This window comes from Podarcis liolepis, assembly GCF_965112155.1.
Source record: "Podarcis liolepis genome assembly, chromosome: 6".
NCBI classification, from domain to species: domain Eukaryota; kingdom Metazoa; phylum Chordata; class Lepidosauria; order Squamata; family Lacertidae; genus Podarcis; species Podarcis liolepis.
The window spans coordinates 5117895-5133980 of record NC_139559.1 but is presented as its reverse complement, the minus strand read 5'-3'; the positions used below and the strand labels follow the sequence as shown (position 1 = coordinate 5133980).

The 16086-nt window shown below is 45.3% G+C and overlaps 1 protein-coding gene across 4 annotated transcripts in view; it reads right to left on the bottom strand.

The window, feature by feature from the left end:
* The window catches only part of CSNK2A1 (casein kinase 2 alpha 1), a 45097-nt gene that overhangs the window by 10502 nt on the left and 18509 nt on the right, over nucleotides 1-16086 (bottom strand). For 2 of the 4 annotated variants that reach the window (XM_083507653.1, XM_083507654.1), the window contains 6 exons: nucleotides 10208-10418; nucleotides 9498-9609; nucleotides 6052-6153; nucleotides 4071-4121; nucleotides 2797-2856; nucleotides 617-700 (listed from right to left, as the gene is read on the bottom strand). In XM_083507653.1, the coding sequence (XP_083363779.1) occupies nucleotides 617-700; nucleotides 2797-2856; nucleotides 4071-4121; nucleotides 6052-6153; nucleotides 9498-9609; nucleotides 10208-10308 (510 nt within the window). In that variant the 5' untranslated portion in view covers nucleotides 10309-10418. Of the gene's footprint in view, nucleotides 1-616; nucleotides 701-2796; nucleotides 2857-4070; nucleotides 5576-5835; nucleotides 6154-9497; nucleotides 9610-10207; nucleotides 13417-13863; nucleotides 15880-16086 lie in introns of all 4 variants that reach the window. The other 2 variants (XM_083507655.1, XM_083507656.1) reach the window with 2 other exon arrangements.

Here is a 16086-nt window from a genome sequence, read left to right as displayed (position 1 = left end):
ACCACGTTGGGGAATCCTGCTGCTCCTTACCGATATATTGTGAACTGAAATCTACAGATGAATAGTGTGCAAATTTAATAAATAGCGAGAATAATAAAAATAACAGTATCTTTAACATTTTACACTGTACCTTGAAATGAGTGGTCATGTTTTTCCCCGAACGAACGACAAACCAACCACCATCACCACCCTCCCCTTGTGAGGTGTAGTCACAAGGAACATATCTTAGAACTTACTGTCAATTCACAAAAAATGGTGGTGAAGTCCAATAGGCTTGACCAGTATCCTGTATGAACCAACTCTGTTCTGGGACATGCTCCAGAACGCTTGTAACACGAAAGGGTTTGCAGCACATACCCAGAGAAAGTTTGGTACGTAAAGTACTCAATGAAGGCAAAATGTCTGAACGCCAATAGGAGTTCTGAAGAAGCTAAACGTGCAAGATTTCACTCCTACCCTCCATACTAATCTCTTTTGGAAATCTCTTTTCCACTCCTGCTACTAACAGGCCACAAACACACACAACAGCAGCAGCAGCAGCGCACCAGAGGAATTTTGCTTCTGCCACAATTAAATCCCAACTAGAAACAGAGGACAAAGACCCCCCAAGCCTTACCTTTCTGTGCTCATGGTCAATCATGACGTTGTGGGGTTTGACGTCTCTGTGCATTATCCCCATACTGTGGCAATAATCCAGGGCCTGGGGAAAAGAGGCATGTGGATCACGAACAAGAGCCTAAGAACATCAGAACAGGCCAGTGGCCCACCTAGTCCAGAATCCAGCTCTCACAGTGGCTATAACCAGATGCCCGCGGGCATCAGAGATCAGATCCCCACCTCGCCCGTTTTAACTTTATCTGTATGAAAATCCGCATGGTGCTTTGCAGCCCTAAACAGAGCCTTCCCAAAGGTCGCAGGAGCAGAATCAAACGGCAAGAGTGCCAGTTGAGTGGGGAGACACAGCCTTTTCACAAGGGAATGTCAGATGAAGAGTTCCCAATAGCTGGTCGAAAAGGAAGGGAGCTAATTAAACCTCCCTCAAGAGGGAGTTGCACAACTTACAACACCACAAAACAGAAAGGTCTTAGGTTCCAACCAGAAATACTGTAGGTGGGATGCTAAACAAGGCTGCAGAGGCTGACTGGAGCAGGCAGGCAGGATCCATTGAAAGTTAGCCCTCCTTCCCACTTAAAGCCTCTCAGATTGCCACGTTACTGGAAGCTACAGTAGGTAGCTGTACTGTGAAGCAGGAGTGGGGAACAGGTGGTCCTTCAGGCACTGTTAAATTACAACCGCCGGAAGCCCCAGTCACCACGCATGGGCAATGGTCAGGGATTATGGGAGTTGGAGTCCAACAACATGTCAATGAGCACAGGTTCCCCACGCCTGATTAACTGGGAATGTTGGGAGAGGCCAAAAGCTTCAGCAGCATCTATTGCCAAGCCTGCCCCATTGCCCTATATGTAAGGCGTCAACTTCCTAGCTCCAAGGCACTGGTCTTCAACTGCTGGGGGCTGGGACCTGCTAGTGGGTCATGGCCTGATCCAAGGCAGGTTTCACCTACAGGAGCAACACCACCCTGCAAATATATGGTAGAAGATTAAGAACTGGGTCCTCAAATGCATGCTTGAGTTAAAAGTGAGTCCTGGGCCTGAAAAAAGTGGAAGGGATTTCAATCAGCGTTAGAACCTCAGATATTCATTGCCAAATGGCACCTTAAACCTAGGTTATGTTCGCCACAACGGAATGTCTAGGCAGCAATGTTTTATTGCAGTGGGCTTTATTATTATTATTATTATCATCATCCATTTCATTTCTATACCGCTTTATAATTTGAAGAAAAATCTCAAAGTGGTTTCCCACACATTAAAACACCGAGACAGTCCAGAATAAAACAAATTCAACCTTCAAGGATTATATTTCAGACCCTTCTCTAAGTGGCATTTTGCTTTCCCCATATTGATCTGCCTACTTAATTTATATCACTGCACCACAGCAGAAGTACTCTAGGAAGGCAGTGTGGTGTAGAGGTTAAGAGTGTCAGACTAGGACCTGGGAGATCAGGGTTCAAATCCTCACTCAGTCATGAAGCTCACTGGATGACCTTGGAGTCAGTCGCAGCCTCTTCGCCTACCTCACAGGGTCGTTGTAGGGATTAGCTGAGGAGGAGGGGTAAACCTTGCACTCCTTGGAGAAAAAGGTGGGAGGACAATGCAATGAATAAGCTCTTCTGCTTACCTGCATAAGAAATCTGGAGGGGCCAGAGGGAGATGGAGATGTCCACTGAACAAACTAGCATCTAGAGATCTCCATGTCATCACAAATGGACCTACGCCAGTCGCAAAACGCGCCTAGCTAATTTCGAACACTGATTTCAACCATGTGCATGCCATAGGCTGCACCAGAGACGTCAAAGGGCCTGATAAGGCTCTTGGGCTTATGCTCTGCAACCCTGCTCTAATAAATCACATGCTCAGTCCGCATGGCACTTGGAGCGAAGTACTGACAGCCATCGAGAACAGGCGCCAATATCCATGCTAAACATTACCGGTGCTAAATATTACTAGCACTTCTGGTAATCACGGTAATGGGTCGATGGAACAAGTGACGGCTACGAGGCAAGCAGGATCTGCCTGGGCAATGTTAGGTTACGTCTGGAACACAAAGATTCCTCAGAATAACCAATGGAAGAGAGAAATCCTTCAACTCCTCAGGGCGGCTGGTTGCCATTTCTCAGCCAACCTCACGCTTCACACACACCCCAATCCCAAACAGGAAGGGAGAAGGCAAACTCACCTTCAAGATTTCATACATGTAGAACCGGATGTCGTAGTCTGTTAACGTTTGGTATAATTGCTGTAAGACATCAACGTTAAAAAATTAAGTTTTCAAGCAACAAATTATGGGGGTTAGGGCTTTGCTTGTTTTTTTCTCATCTATTATGGGATGTGCTATGAGGAGGGTAATTCAGTATTTGGGGACATTATTGAGGCTCTGTCACACATTATGCAGAGACCAGTGCTTTTTTCCCAAGGGGTATTCAAGGGTGCACGGTACCGACACCTCTTCTTGTTGCTGTTAAAAAGTGTGGCACTTACTGTAACAACTTCATGGTGAGTACCAGCACCTATCGTTCTAGAAAAAAGGCACTGGCGGAGACCAACCTGGATCGCTACCAAGTGTACACTCAGGACAAAGCTGCAGCCAATCGTGACTCCCTAATGAGGGGACCTGTAAGTAACACATGTGCACCTGCATGCATGCACATTAACTACCTGCTTGCTGTGTTCATGTGCTCTTGCTTCTAGATCAGGGACGGCCAACTCCTAAGAGACTGAGATCTACTCACAGAATAAAAAACTGGCAGTGATCTACCCCTTTGTGGGGGGATCAGGGCAAAACTGTTGAGCTTTTTTAGGGAGGAAAATCCCTCTTTCTTTTTTTTTTAGAGGTTCAGGTGTCAAAGTTGTTGAGCTTTTTAGCTGGAGATTGACCAACAATGGAGGGTGGGGTGAGGGGGCCGGGTTCTATTTTACCAACGCTAAGGAAAGAGAGCCAGCGATCAACCGCGATCTACCAAAACTTTGCAGGGATCTACCAGTAGATTGTGATCAACCTGTTACACATCCCTGCTCTAGATGAACAAGAGAGTTCCTAACCTACCTCACAGGGTTGCTGGGAATATAAAAATGGAGGAAAGGAGGGGGAGAACTACCTGTGCTGCCATGAGAGGGAGAGACAGACACACAATAAAATAAATGAATGAAATGCCATGTACAAAGTGCCTTTTGTAGACTGAACATGGGGGTGTTACTGTTATCTGCTGGAATAAACAAACTTTTATCCGGTGGAAGTAATTGGCCTTGGGTAACTTGATCGCACTTTACCAAAAACGACTTAGATTTTTAATTTCCTTTTCATTAAAATCAGAATTGGGAGGGACCACAAAAGGTCATTTGGGTTGAACCCTCTGCCGATATAGGACGTTCACTATGGCAGCATCCCCCAAACCAGGCATGCATCCGTCCTTAAATACTCTAAAACCCCAAAGGCTGAGTGACAAACCGTACCTTAAAGTCTGTGTTGTTTACATGTTCGAAAACCAAGGCTGGGGTCCGAGACTAGGAGAAGGAAACCAAAACAGTCAGTCATGTTGGGACCTTCCTTGCTTTATAGGCCTAATACTTATCAACACAAACATGCCCTCACGTCTCCGCCATCCTCTGTAGAAGGTTTCAAGCATCTGACTAGTTGTAGTTACACCAAATGCAACAGCCCACATTTCCACAAAATCTAGAAGGAACTGCAGGGAGGGGGAGCTTCCTCTGAAAGAAGCTAAACTGATTAAAAGGCCTGATCTGATTAAGCAATTCGAAAATAGGATTAGAGGAAAACCAGAGAGCAAACAGGGAGCGGGGCTGTGCGGAAGTAATGCTGCATCTTATGATCAATAGATGCCTGAAATGCCAGCATGTTTTATATTTCATAAAGTGCTAGGAGTTCTCCTGCTGTGTCATTACTTGGGACGACAAAAGCAGCTCATACGTGTACACAATTCTGCGCTCTTTTTAACCTGCCACCCCATTCGAGTGAAGCATTTGCTACCTCTTTCTCACAGTCAGATGGATAAACGGGGAGAGGGGGGTTTGTAATTCACAAGCTGGCCCACTCGGCAGGCTTTCTACCCACTAAAAGCACAGCCCCCCAGAGCTCTTTCACAGCCCACATTTTCTGTGAGTGCGGACAGATTATTCAAGCAGGGGCGCATTACCTCTCCTCCCTTCCACAAAAGGACCGCGTAACCGGAAATGGCGAGATAATACAGCTTGACTGCACACTTGCATTCCCAGCGCTGAGCACCAGACACACACAGAGAGAAAGTCATCGGTGTCAGAGACACAAGCAAAGAAGCTGTTCTTTGACAATCTATCTGCCTTGTCCCACTGACATCTGAAGGCGAACACCTTTCTTGGCATCCCACCGGAAAGGAGGCGAGGAACTTGTGACGCTTCCGATTGCTGCTGGGCCTCACGTTCCATCATCCCTGTCTATTAGCCCAACTGGTTAGGACTCAACTATTGAGGTCCAATGGACCTCTGGAGGGCCAAAGGCTCACAACAAAGGGCCTCACAACATAAAAATACAAGATAAAAAAACACAAAATAAATAATAATAAAAATAAGAGCAAAAACAACCCAATTCCTCCCTCAATTTTTTTTTTTAAAGGGCATAGGATGTAAGTTGGAACAACCAAATCCCTGGTTAAAGAGGAACGTTTTTGCCTGGCGCCTAAAGGTGTATAATGAAGGTGCCAGGCGAACTTCCCTAGGGAGAGCATTCCACAGATGGGGAGCCACTGCAGAGAAGGCCCTGTTCTCGTGTTGCCACCCTCCACACCTCTCGAGGAGGGGGCACACAAAGGAGGGCCTCCAGTGATCATTGCAGGGTCTGGGCAGGTTCATATGATAAGAGGCAGTCCTTGAGGTACTGTGGTCCTGAGCCGCTTAAGGCTTTATAGGTCAAAAGAATCCAAAGGCCCAGTCTAGTCTAGCATTCAGTTTCCAACAAATGGCAGCTACCGTATTTTTTGCTCTATAAGACTCACTTTTTCCCTCCTAAAAAGTAAGGGGAAATTTGTGTGCGTCTTATGGAGCGAATGCAGGCTGCGCAGCTATCCCAGAAGCCAGAACAGCAAGAGGGATTGCTGCTTTCACTGCACAGTGATCCCTCTTGCTGTTCTGGCTTCTGAGATTCAGAATATTTTTTTTCTTGTTTTCCTCCTCCAAAAACTAGGTGCGTCTTGTGGTCTGGTGCGTCTTATAGAGCGAAAAATACGGTACCTCTTCTTCATCTCCAGCACCTGACACTCAAAGGCAGGCTCTCTCTGCAGAAGCAGGCCACACTGGGCTGCTAATATGACTCCTAAACACTGATGGATCTCTCTCCCCGGAGTTTCTCCAGCCCTTTTACGAACCAACTGTCACAGCTTCCTCTCTCCCCTCCGCTTACCGCGCAGTCCTGGAGCTGCTCCAGAACCTCAGAGCTACTCACCACAGGGTCTTTCACTATATCTGCAAGGGTGATGATGTTGGGACCGCCTCGCAAGTTCTCCAAGATTTTGATTTCACGCTTGATTTTCTTCTTTTTCACAGGCTGGTGAGAGAAATGCCCTCCGTTTACCCAAGGCAATGTTTCAAGCCCAAGTGAAGCCAGTGGGAGTGCGGGGAAAGAATCCCACTGCAGCTTTGAAAGTACTGCTGCACCTGGTTTTTATTATGAGATCTTTTTAATTTTACAAAGAACAATCTAGCTGTGAGTTCCTACCCAATTTTCATTTTAAACTGCTGCCTGCAACTTGGAAGCCTGTGTCGCACCTGAAAATGTGGGTTAAAGTGTGTCTGTGTGTGTGTGTCTGTGTGTGTGTGTGTGTGTGTGAAAATGTGTGAAAATGTGGGTTAAAGTGTGTCTGTGTGTGTGTGTGTGTGTGTGTGTTTATCTTATGCACACAAACCATGGATTCCTATACCAGGCCAGAGGAATACTTCAATCAGCTCCTAGCATCTGATCCGAATGGAATGAATGAGGCAAGCCAGGAAGTTCACAAGCAGCATAAGATGACCATCTCATTCAACACCAGGAAGTTCAGTATTGAGATTAGCGTCATTTCCACCTCCCACAGTTGGTAGCCCTAAATAAGGGCTTTCAAGTATTTGCCCAACGCTTTCTGAATGGCCCAGCAGCCATTGCAACATCGCATGAACCCATATACTAAGCTGGGCAGCATGTGAAGAAGAAATGCCACCTTTAATTTCAATGGCTGGGCCACAAAGAACCACGTCTTAGGGGATCTGGGCTTGTTTCTCTCAAAACTGCAGAACACGCACACACACCTGTTGCATGACAAAACACTTCTCAAATAAAGGGGAAACTGAAAAACAGTTTGGAATATTGCGTGGAAGGCTGAGGTTATGAAGAAAAACATGCTAAGCCCCAAGCCCTTGAGAACATCTAAAGAGACTCTTTGGATCTTGGTGAATAAGACTTAATTGCTATCCTCCAACTCGTAATTAACAAACCGTGTAATAAATACTCAGGAGCCCAAATAGTTCAAGGTTTCCCAGACTGGTGCCCTCCAGATGTTTTGGACAGGAACTCCCATTAGCCCCAGCCAGCGCAGCCGTTGGGTTTGGAGTCCCAAACATCTGGAAAGTTTGGAGTTCACTGAAAGCTTCCATGAAGCTTTCTGCATAAGAACATGGGATACTGACCTGCCTGCCCTGTTTGCTCATTTCTAGCTCTTCTCTGTCCTTCCCATTAAAACAGGTCATCTCAGCCACTCACAAGATATTGCATGTAAACCATAAGTGCTTGTAGCGGCTTGGCCGACCAAGTGGTGAACGTCGAACCTCTTGCCGAGGCAGCTGTCGTGTCTGGGGGAAGCTAAGCCAGGCCACCTGTTTCACCATCTGCCTTAACCTTGGTCAAAGCCTAAGCTTCATCAGAGATACGCAAGGCGACTTTATTCCATTCTTGTGCTAACCCATCATTGTGGTTACTGTCTGCCTGCAGTCAGGGCTGCCCAGGCTCGAGCACACAGACCCCAAATTTGCTGCTTGAAATGTTTTGCAATTTTAGGCCTGTGTGCCTATTTTGAGTCTGTTTGCACTACCTACTCCAATTTTATTGATCAAGCTCACACAAATAGGAATATAAACTGTCAGCAATCTAAAAGATTTCCTGCTCTGCTTTATCCTAAAGTTTCACGTGCATCTCCTCAAGGTTTAAATCTGTTGCTTTTTATCCCATTCTCAGCACACACAGTGAGGAGCATCTCCCCCTCCCCACTCCTTCGCAGTCATTTAGTGCAAACACGCCACCTTCCAGGTGGAACCCTAGAAAGCACTTGAAACCTACAAGCAGGGAGAGGAATTTTAGGATTCAGCTGCACCGCAGGCGATGTTGTGCCGTTTGCCAGATTATGTTTCAAGCAGCTTTCAGATCGTGTCTAAAACTTCTCTGAGAGGCTGGAAACCACCAACTGTAGGGAAATTCCAGTCTGAAGTTGCAAGCGAAGTTCTACTAGCCAAAGAGAACAATGGCTACAGAAAGCCAACATCTGCCGCTAAGAAAGCCACTCAAAACCAGATGGTGAGCATTTGCAGAGGACGAGTAAGGCCAGGGCATCATTAACATTCAGCAAGCTCATTACTGCCTCTACTTTAGAGAAAGCTGGGCTTTATGCAAGCAGCTCTAAACGGCCATTTGGTGTCAACCTAAGAAGCGGAGACTTTAACAACTTGTTATTCCCCAAAGGGAGATAGAGGGGTTTTCAACTACTGTTGAAAATACTAGAGTGTTGTTGTATTTTCAGTCTCGTTGAAACATTTGCTTTGCCAGAAGCCCATCTGCTGCTTATGTTCTCTCAACTATTCTGAGCATTTTCGGAACATTTTCCAAATTAGTTCCAACTTCCCCCTATTTCCCTTAAATCTCTCAAAACCACCCACTTAGTTTTGAAAGCCTGCACCCCTATGCACGGGAGTATTTCATTCCTTTCCCCCATGCCTTCTCAAATTAGGCTATTCTAATTCTTGTTGGCTTGTATGTTGTAGTGTTTCATGCTCTATATTATGTGTATATTCTTAATTCTGTATGCCTTTCATATATCCTATAAATGTAGAGCAGCTTTAAAATCTTATAAATTGGGCAAGGGGGTTTTCACTTCACTTCAATTTATTTATTAAATTTATATACCACCCTTCCTCTGAGGATCACAGGCTGGTTTACAGTATAAAATCACATCAGTCATTCCACCATATACCCAGGGTACATCCACATGACAGTTGCAGAAAATCCTGGGGAATATGGGGCTGCTAATGGCGACCCACACTAATGTGTCAGGGCAGAGGCCAGTCATTAGAGTACCACCCCACCCATCACAAGACAACATTTAGAAACCTGCCCTTAACAGTCAAATGACTCAAGGTCTTGCAAACTGGCTGTAACACGTCCCTCAAAAATATGAACTCTATGTCCTTTACAAGTGGCTACCCATTATCATGTGGGACGCGGGTGGCACTGTGGGATAAACCACAGAGCCTAGGGCTTGCCGATCAGAAGGTTGGCGGTTCGAATCCCCGCGACGGGGTGAGCTCCCGTTGCACGGTCCTTGCTCCTGCCAACCTAGTAGTTCGAAAGCATGTCAAAGTGCAAGTTGATAAATAGGTACCACTCCAGCGGGAAGGTAAATGGCATTTCCGTGCACTGCTCTGGTTCACCAGAAGCAGCTTAGTCATGCTGGCCGCATGACCCGGAAGCTGTACACCGGCTCCCTCGGCCAGTAAAGCGAGATGAGCGCCGCAACCCCAGAGTTGGTCATGACTGGACCTAATGGTCAGGGGTCCCTTTACCCTTACCCATTATCAAGAACCAATTGGACATAATGCACAAAAATATTTCTGCTTGCAGCAGCAGCCGCCAAAGCATTAGAGGCTCACCTTCAGGATTTTAACAACTACTTTTTCATTATTTGTGATGTTGATGGCTTCAAAGACTTCACTGTATTTGCCCCGGCCCAATTTCCGGACTAGTTGGTAGTCATCTTGGTTACTGTAAAGACAAAGCCAACAAAATCCATTATGCACCACTCCAAAATCACTATTTCAAAACGTGTCGCCAGATTATTCACAAAGGTGGACACATTAGAGAATGTTTCTAGAGGTCCGCCCCCCTCACTCCCCCATAAGGACAAATTTGAAGATATTACTCTGCAGTCTCCATACAGATTGATGGTGCAAGAATAATAAAATGCTATTTTAACAACAAAGCAACTTGGAACAGAGTCACAGCACTGGCCAGCCTAGACCAGTACCAGCTGCTCAACAATTCTCCAAAGTCTCAGGCAGATGTTCATCTCCAATTATCCTTTTAACAGAAATGCCAGGAACTTAATGTGATAAGTTTGTACCCCACCACTGAGCAACAGACTCTCCTTTGAAGAGCTAAGTAGCCCCTCTCTCTACAGATTTCCTTTTTTCCCCTAACAAGAGAATTCCCAGGTTCTCCTCCCCACAACAAAATGTGGGGAATAGCACTAGGTTACATCTACTGAAACAAACAGCACTTTGCAAATACAGAAGGAACCAGGGCCAATCCCCCAAACCCAACACGGGCCGTACACGGCCAGTAAACTAATGTGGGCACTTACCCCCATTCAACAACGTGCGACTCGTAATCCCAGTATTCTCGTGGTCTGTGTGTATTTACATCTGTGTAGACTCTGGCCCTGCTTGGCACAGGTCCCGACATTGTGGGCAGATTGGCAGGCCGAGCTAGCTTAAGGATCTGGTGTTCACGCCGCTTCCAATTTCAGTGCAAATCGTGGTGGTGGGCCTCAGGCAGAACTCAGAAGTTTCCAACTGTGGACACAAAGCGAACTATTGTTAAAATGAGGCAACACATTGAGACGGTTAATAAGGTAGTTTGCACGGATCCCTGGGGTGGGGTGGGGTGGAGAATGGCACGGCTGCTTCTCCCAGGCGTGAATTCCGTCCAAATGCCAAGTAACACTTTAACTGGTTGGCAGCAAGCATCTCAACTGCTTCTCTTTTTCAGGGTGAGATCAATGCTATCACTAGTGATGTGAGGTGAGAATATTCTCCGGAGAACATTCTCGAGAATGAGAATATTCTCTGCTAGAAAATTCTCCGGAGAATATTCTCCGCAAACTGTAAATTCTAATGTAAGAACCAGTTTTACAACCCACATTAGAAAATCTAGTAAACAATAAGTCAAGCTGTGATATTGCCACTGTAAGTAATGAATAATGTTGTTGGGGTTTGTTTGTTTTTATCCAGCTACATTACTGGGTATTGTGTCATTCACCACTGGCAGTTCTGAAATGTTAGCTACAGAAAACATTTTTTTTTTAAGCTTTAAAAATGCTATTCATTTAATTTGATGAACACTTGAATTCGTATGTATTTCAACTATATGTAATAGCCTTTTTTCTATTTTTGTGTAATCTTATTCTAAGCAGTTCTATACCCTTGGCCATACAGTGTTGTTGTTTTTACAAAGATCGCTTTAATGCTTTACACACTTTAAAGTACCTGGGCCTATACAATTATGTGTAACAGCACATGAGGTGCCTTTGATTTAAACAGTTGATGTTTCTATATGTTTATTTAGTGCCAGTAACTGGTTTTTACAGGTGGTACAAGATGCCACTTACCAGAGGTTGACATACTGAAATATAATATCATATAATGATAATAAATTTAATGTTAATGGCTTCTTTTTTATATGTATGCATATAATTTTGTTTATCAAGCTGTGTTTTAGTCACCAAAACAGTTATTCAGTGTCAGAGCTATTAGAAGAACAAGATAGCCTATTACTGAATTTACTTGTTTCAAACCTTAACATGCCAATTGTATTTTTTGACTTGTCCTATAACATGTACATGTTCTAATGGAAGAATAAAATACGATTTAGGTGAGCCTAATGCCAACTCTTCATATTGTATCTGGATAGAAGCATGGTCTAGAGCAGGGGTCGGCAAGGTTTACCCGCCATGGGCTGGATCACTCCCACGGAGACCGTCTGTGGGCCGGACTGGCGCAGCGTGATGCCGGAAATTGCTTCTGCGCATGCCCAGATGCCGAAAATCGTGGCTGTGCAGAAGCGATTTTTGGTGTCTGGACATGCGCAGACGCGATTTCCAGTATCTGCGCGTGCACAGATGCAATTTCCGGCGCCACTCGGTGAGTCCCCGTGCCAGTTTAATGCAAGGCGCGGAGGACTCGCCGAGCAGGCGGCTCAGTTCAGGGGCAGATTGTGGGCCGGTAAAGCAGTCTTTGTGGGCCGCACGTTGCCGACCCCTGGTCTAGAGAGTCATACCTAAAAACAACACCCTAAAACAATGCGATTATAATACATACGTTGCTCACAGACATGACACACTTCCATGGAAGCCTTGCAATAAGCATTTGCTGAATGTCCAAGTTTTCCTTCCACAACAACTATTTCTGGCATTCAAATCGGTTTTCTAGAGGTAGCGGATCATTCTACATGGACATCGGTCTGCTGGCGATTTACATGTTCACTGTGTCTGGGGCATTTCATACAAACGCTGCTTTTTCATGTTTCCCCAAACACACAAAGGTATCCCTCCCAAGAGAGGCAAAGGAGTTTCCGCGTGTTCAGCACGGTGCAGCAGCCCTGAATCTCTTACCATTCAGATTCACTGGATGGCCCTGGGATCCAGAAATATGTGTGAGAGAAAAGCTTCTCCCTTGTTCACTTTCTGCACATCAAGCATTAATTGTATACAACTCTAGCATGTCCCCCTTATCTCCTCCCCCCCCCAAACTAAATAGCTCCAAACAAGGGAGTTGTTTCAGCCATGTGATCACTGGGCTGCCATTTTCTTAGTTCTACAATATCCTTCTAGTAGCAACCAGAACTATACAGAGTATTCAAAGTGTTGGTGCCCCACAGATTTGCATAAACCTGCTTCAGTGCTGGCAATTTTATTTTCGATTCCTTTCCTGGTGATTCCTAGCATGGAATTGCCTTTTTCAAAACTGGGTCAGCCTCTTAAACTGAATAATGTGCCATGACCTTAGCATCCCTCTTCTGGTGTGCCATCACCAATCCCTCCCCCAAATATTAGCATATTGAGATGGGTATACTAATGATTTACATCCTGGCAGACGGGATTAGAAGCAGTAGCATGTGGTCTTCTCTTTCTATGGTACAGGCGAAATTACTTTGCTCGATTCTTCCCAAAGAGAAGGGAGGCCACTTTGCACTGGGATCTGTAGACACTTAAAAGCAGCAAGAATTCGTATTGTGTCCTTCGCTTTGCAGCATCTTCAAAGCACAGCATGGCTCAAGCATGAATGTGCTCGAAAGCAAAAGGACGACTGCTGCTGCAACAGTGGTCACGAATCCTGGTGCACAGAGGGAAGATGACCCCAATCCTGCCCAAAGACCTCTGGAACTCAGGAAAGCAGAAGGGCTGTTCACTCTCCCGTCCAGACAAAAGCAAGTTTCCCCTCTGAGATTGCTACAACACACATCAAACTCAGGAGAGGGGATCTCGCACATCATGCTTTCATCAGGCAGCCAGTTGTGAGCACATAACTCATAGTCACCAAAGGAAGCTTGGTGGCTAGCTTTTCAAACCTACGCATTCGTTTCAATGGATTCAAAGGCAGCCCTTGCCATTAAAAAAAAAATCTCCCCCCTGGTTTCTTAGGGTAAAGATCCACTTCTGAAACAAACACACAAGGGGTTGCAGTGTAAGTCTTGTGAAAGCTTCAGGCAATTCCTAGACTCAAGGTCTTAACTCCAGAAATTGTCACATGAAATTATTGTGGGGTTTTTTATTATTTAACTTTATATACCATCCTTCATCCTTTTCCCAGTAGTGATGTATGGAAGTGAGAGCTGGACCATAAAGAAGGCTGATCGCAGAAGAATTGATGCTTTTGAATTATGGTGCTGGAGGAGACTCTTGACAGTCCCATGGACTGCAAGAAGATCAAACCTATCCATTCTTAAGGAAATCAGCCCTGAGTGCTCACTGGAAGGACAGATCCTGAAGCTGAGGCTCTAAGACTTTGGCCACCTCATGAGAAGAGAAGACTCCCTGGAAAAGACCCTGATGTTGGGAAAGATGGAGGGCACAAGGAGAAGGGGACGGCAGAGGACGAGATGGTTGGGCAGTGTTCTCAAAGCTACCAGCATGAGTTTGACCAAACTGAGGGGGGCAGTAGAAGACAGAAATTCCTGGCGTGCTCTGGTCCAGGGGGTCACGAAGAGTCGGACACGACTAAACGACTAAACAACAACAACCATCCTTCATCCAGAAATCCCAGGGCAGTTTACAATATAAAAACCTAAAAATATCGCACCATAATACCCAACAAAAACAATACCCAGATACACCTGACAGACTTGCTGGAAGGGGTGGGGAGAGCAGAAAGACATAGTGATTCCTTTTCCAGCTATGAACACTCAAAAGATTTCACTATCAGAGAAGAATTCTAAAGCTCCATCCATATTGGCTCTATCTACAAAGAGGAAAGAATGTTGGTCTGTGGAAGAAAGTGGGTGAATCACGCTACTGAAAGAAACGAAAGCTCTACCGTGGAATCTTTTTCGTCATGTCATGTGGCTGAAAGCAGACAGATGGTACACAAGCAAAGATGTTTGCTGAGCATTCCTTCCTTTGTATCTCCCAGCGATGGCAACCACCCAAGTATAACACTCCCTACCCCATGCGAGGATAAAGACACACATTTAGCCACTAGCACAGGCATATGGAGACAGCGTGTAATTCTGCAAAGGTTTGATCCCACATGATCCCAGGGAACGTTCCCCTTTTAAGCTGAGGGGTGGTGTCCTCTTCTTGCATGGTCCTTATGAGAGTTAATGTAGCATAATGGCAATGGGACTGAGAGCCAAACTACACATTATGTTAAATGAGCATTTGCATGGTGTGGTTTTTTCTTCTTCAAAAAACTGCAATTGCAGCTTTCCTCCAGGGGAAAATAGCCACTTTAGAGAATGGGTGATTTTAATTTTCCCCCTCACACCTGTGGTCCTGATTTGGGTTAGAGACCACCGTGGCAATTTTTCAAAAGGCACATACATACAAATACACATTTAATGTATCATTTGGCTCTGAACTACAAATCTGAAGTATGTAATCCCGAACTGCCCTTCGAAGTTGTAAATATAGCAACACACTAGGTTTGCTACACGTGATCTGAACCTCCCACTTCTCCATTGTAATTACAATATTAAGAGCCACACTCCACACAAACAGCAACAACTTCTCAAATTGCTGATGCAATCTAAATCAAGACATGCGTAATAGCAGCATTTATACGCTTTTCATCATTCAGTGTGCCTCATGTGCATTATATTGTCATTCCGATAGCAACACAGCAAGTTGGGTCAGTTTTAGGGTGGTTGCGGATGGGAGAGATTGCTGCCTGGAAGGATCTGAGCACCGTTCATCTCCAAAGTTCTCCCCTGGTTCAGATCGTAATTCATTCCAGCACTCTGAACTTGGCAAAAGCAGGAACATGCAGTAATGCTGAGAAATGCATTCCCTGTCCCCCCAGGGTGCCCTGTTTGTTAGTTTGGATAACAGACTCCCTGGACAGTACACGTCTCAGGGTTCCTTTGCAATGTTCAAGATGCCAAGGGGGGGGGGGAGCAACCTCAGTAAGAGGACTCCAGCGAGACTCCCTGCCAGTGTCAGGTTAACTGGTGTTCCCCTGGAGGTAATGTGTTTGTTTTGATTTTCTGCCCTTTATCTCCTACTTTCTTTCTTTCTCCCTCTCTCTCTCTCAAAGGCTGAGGGCAATTTGATCCCAAACCAACCCTGCGGACAAACATCTGCTATTTACTCTAGCAAAACAAACAGGCCAAACTCGATTAAAAGTTTAACAAATTCCCAGCTCCAGAAGCAACATGGCCTGGGCACCCAATTAAGGCCAATAAATTGGAAAATGTTTCTCCTTGCCAAAAGCGAGAGAGTCGCGGTCATCGTTTAAATCTGCAATGATGATAACAGAAAATAGCACCCTAAACTCATTCCTCGATATAATTTTGTAAGTTTTAAGCTGCATATGGATTTACAAACCGATACAAGTACCTTGAAGGATGCTTTTGATGGCTTGTTCGCAATGTTTTTCTTTCAGGACTGGTGTTACATACTTGTATGAGGCCACTCTTGACTACAGCCTAGCTACAGAGTTTTGCGCTAGCTGAGGTTTCCAAGACAGTTTCACGGGGAGCCCCACATAAAGCGCAATACAGCAATCCAATTCAAGGCAATGTTAGAAAATCAGATATATACTACAGTGGTGTCTCGCAAGACGAAAAGAATCCGTTCTGTGATTCTCTTCGTCTAGCGGTTTTTTTCGTCTTGCGAAGCAAGCCCATTGAAGGATTAGCGGATTAGCGCTATTAGCGGCTTATCTGCTGATCGGATCAGCTGATCAGCAGCTTAGCGCTATTAGTGCTATTAGCGGCTTATCTGTTGATCGGATCAGGTGATAAGCG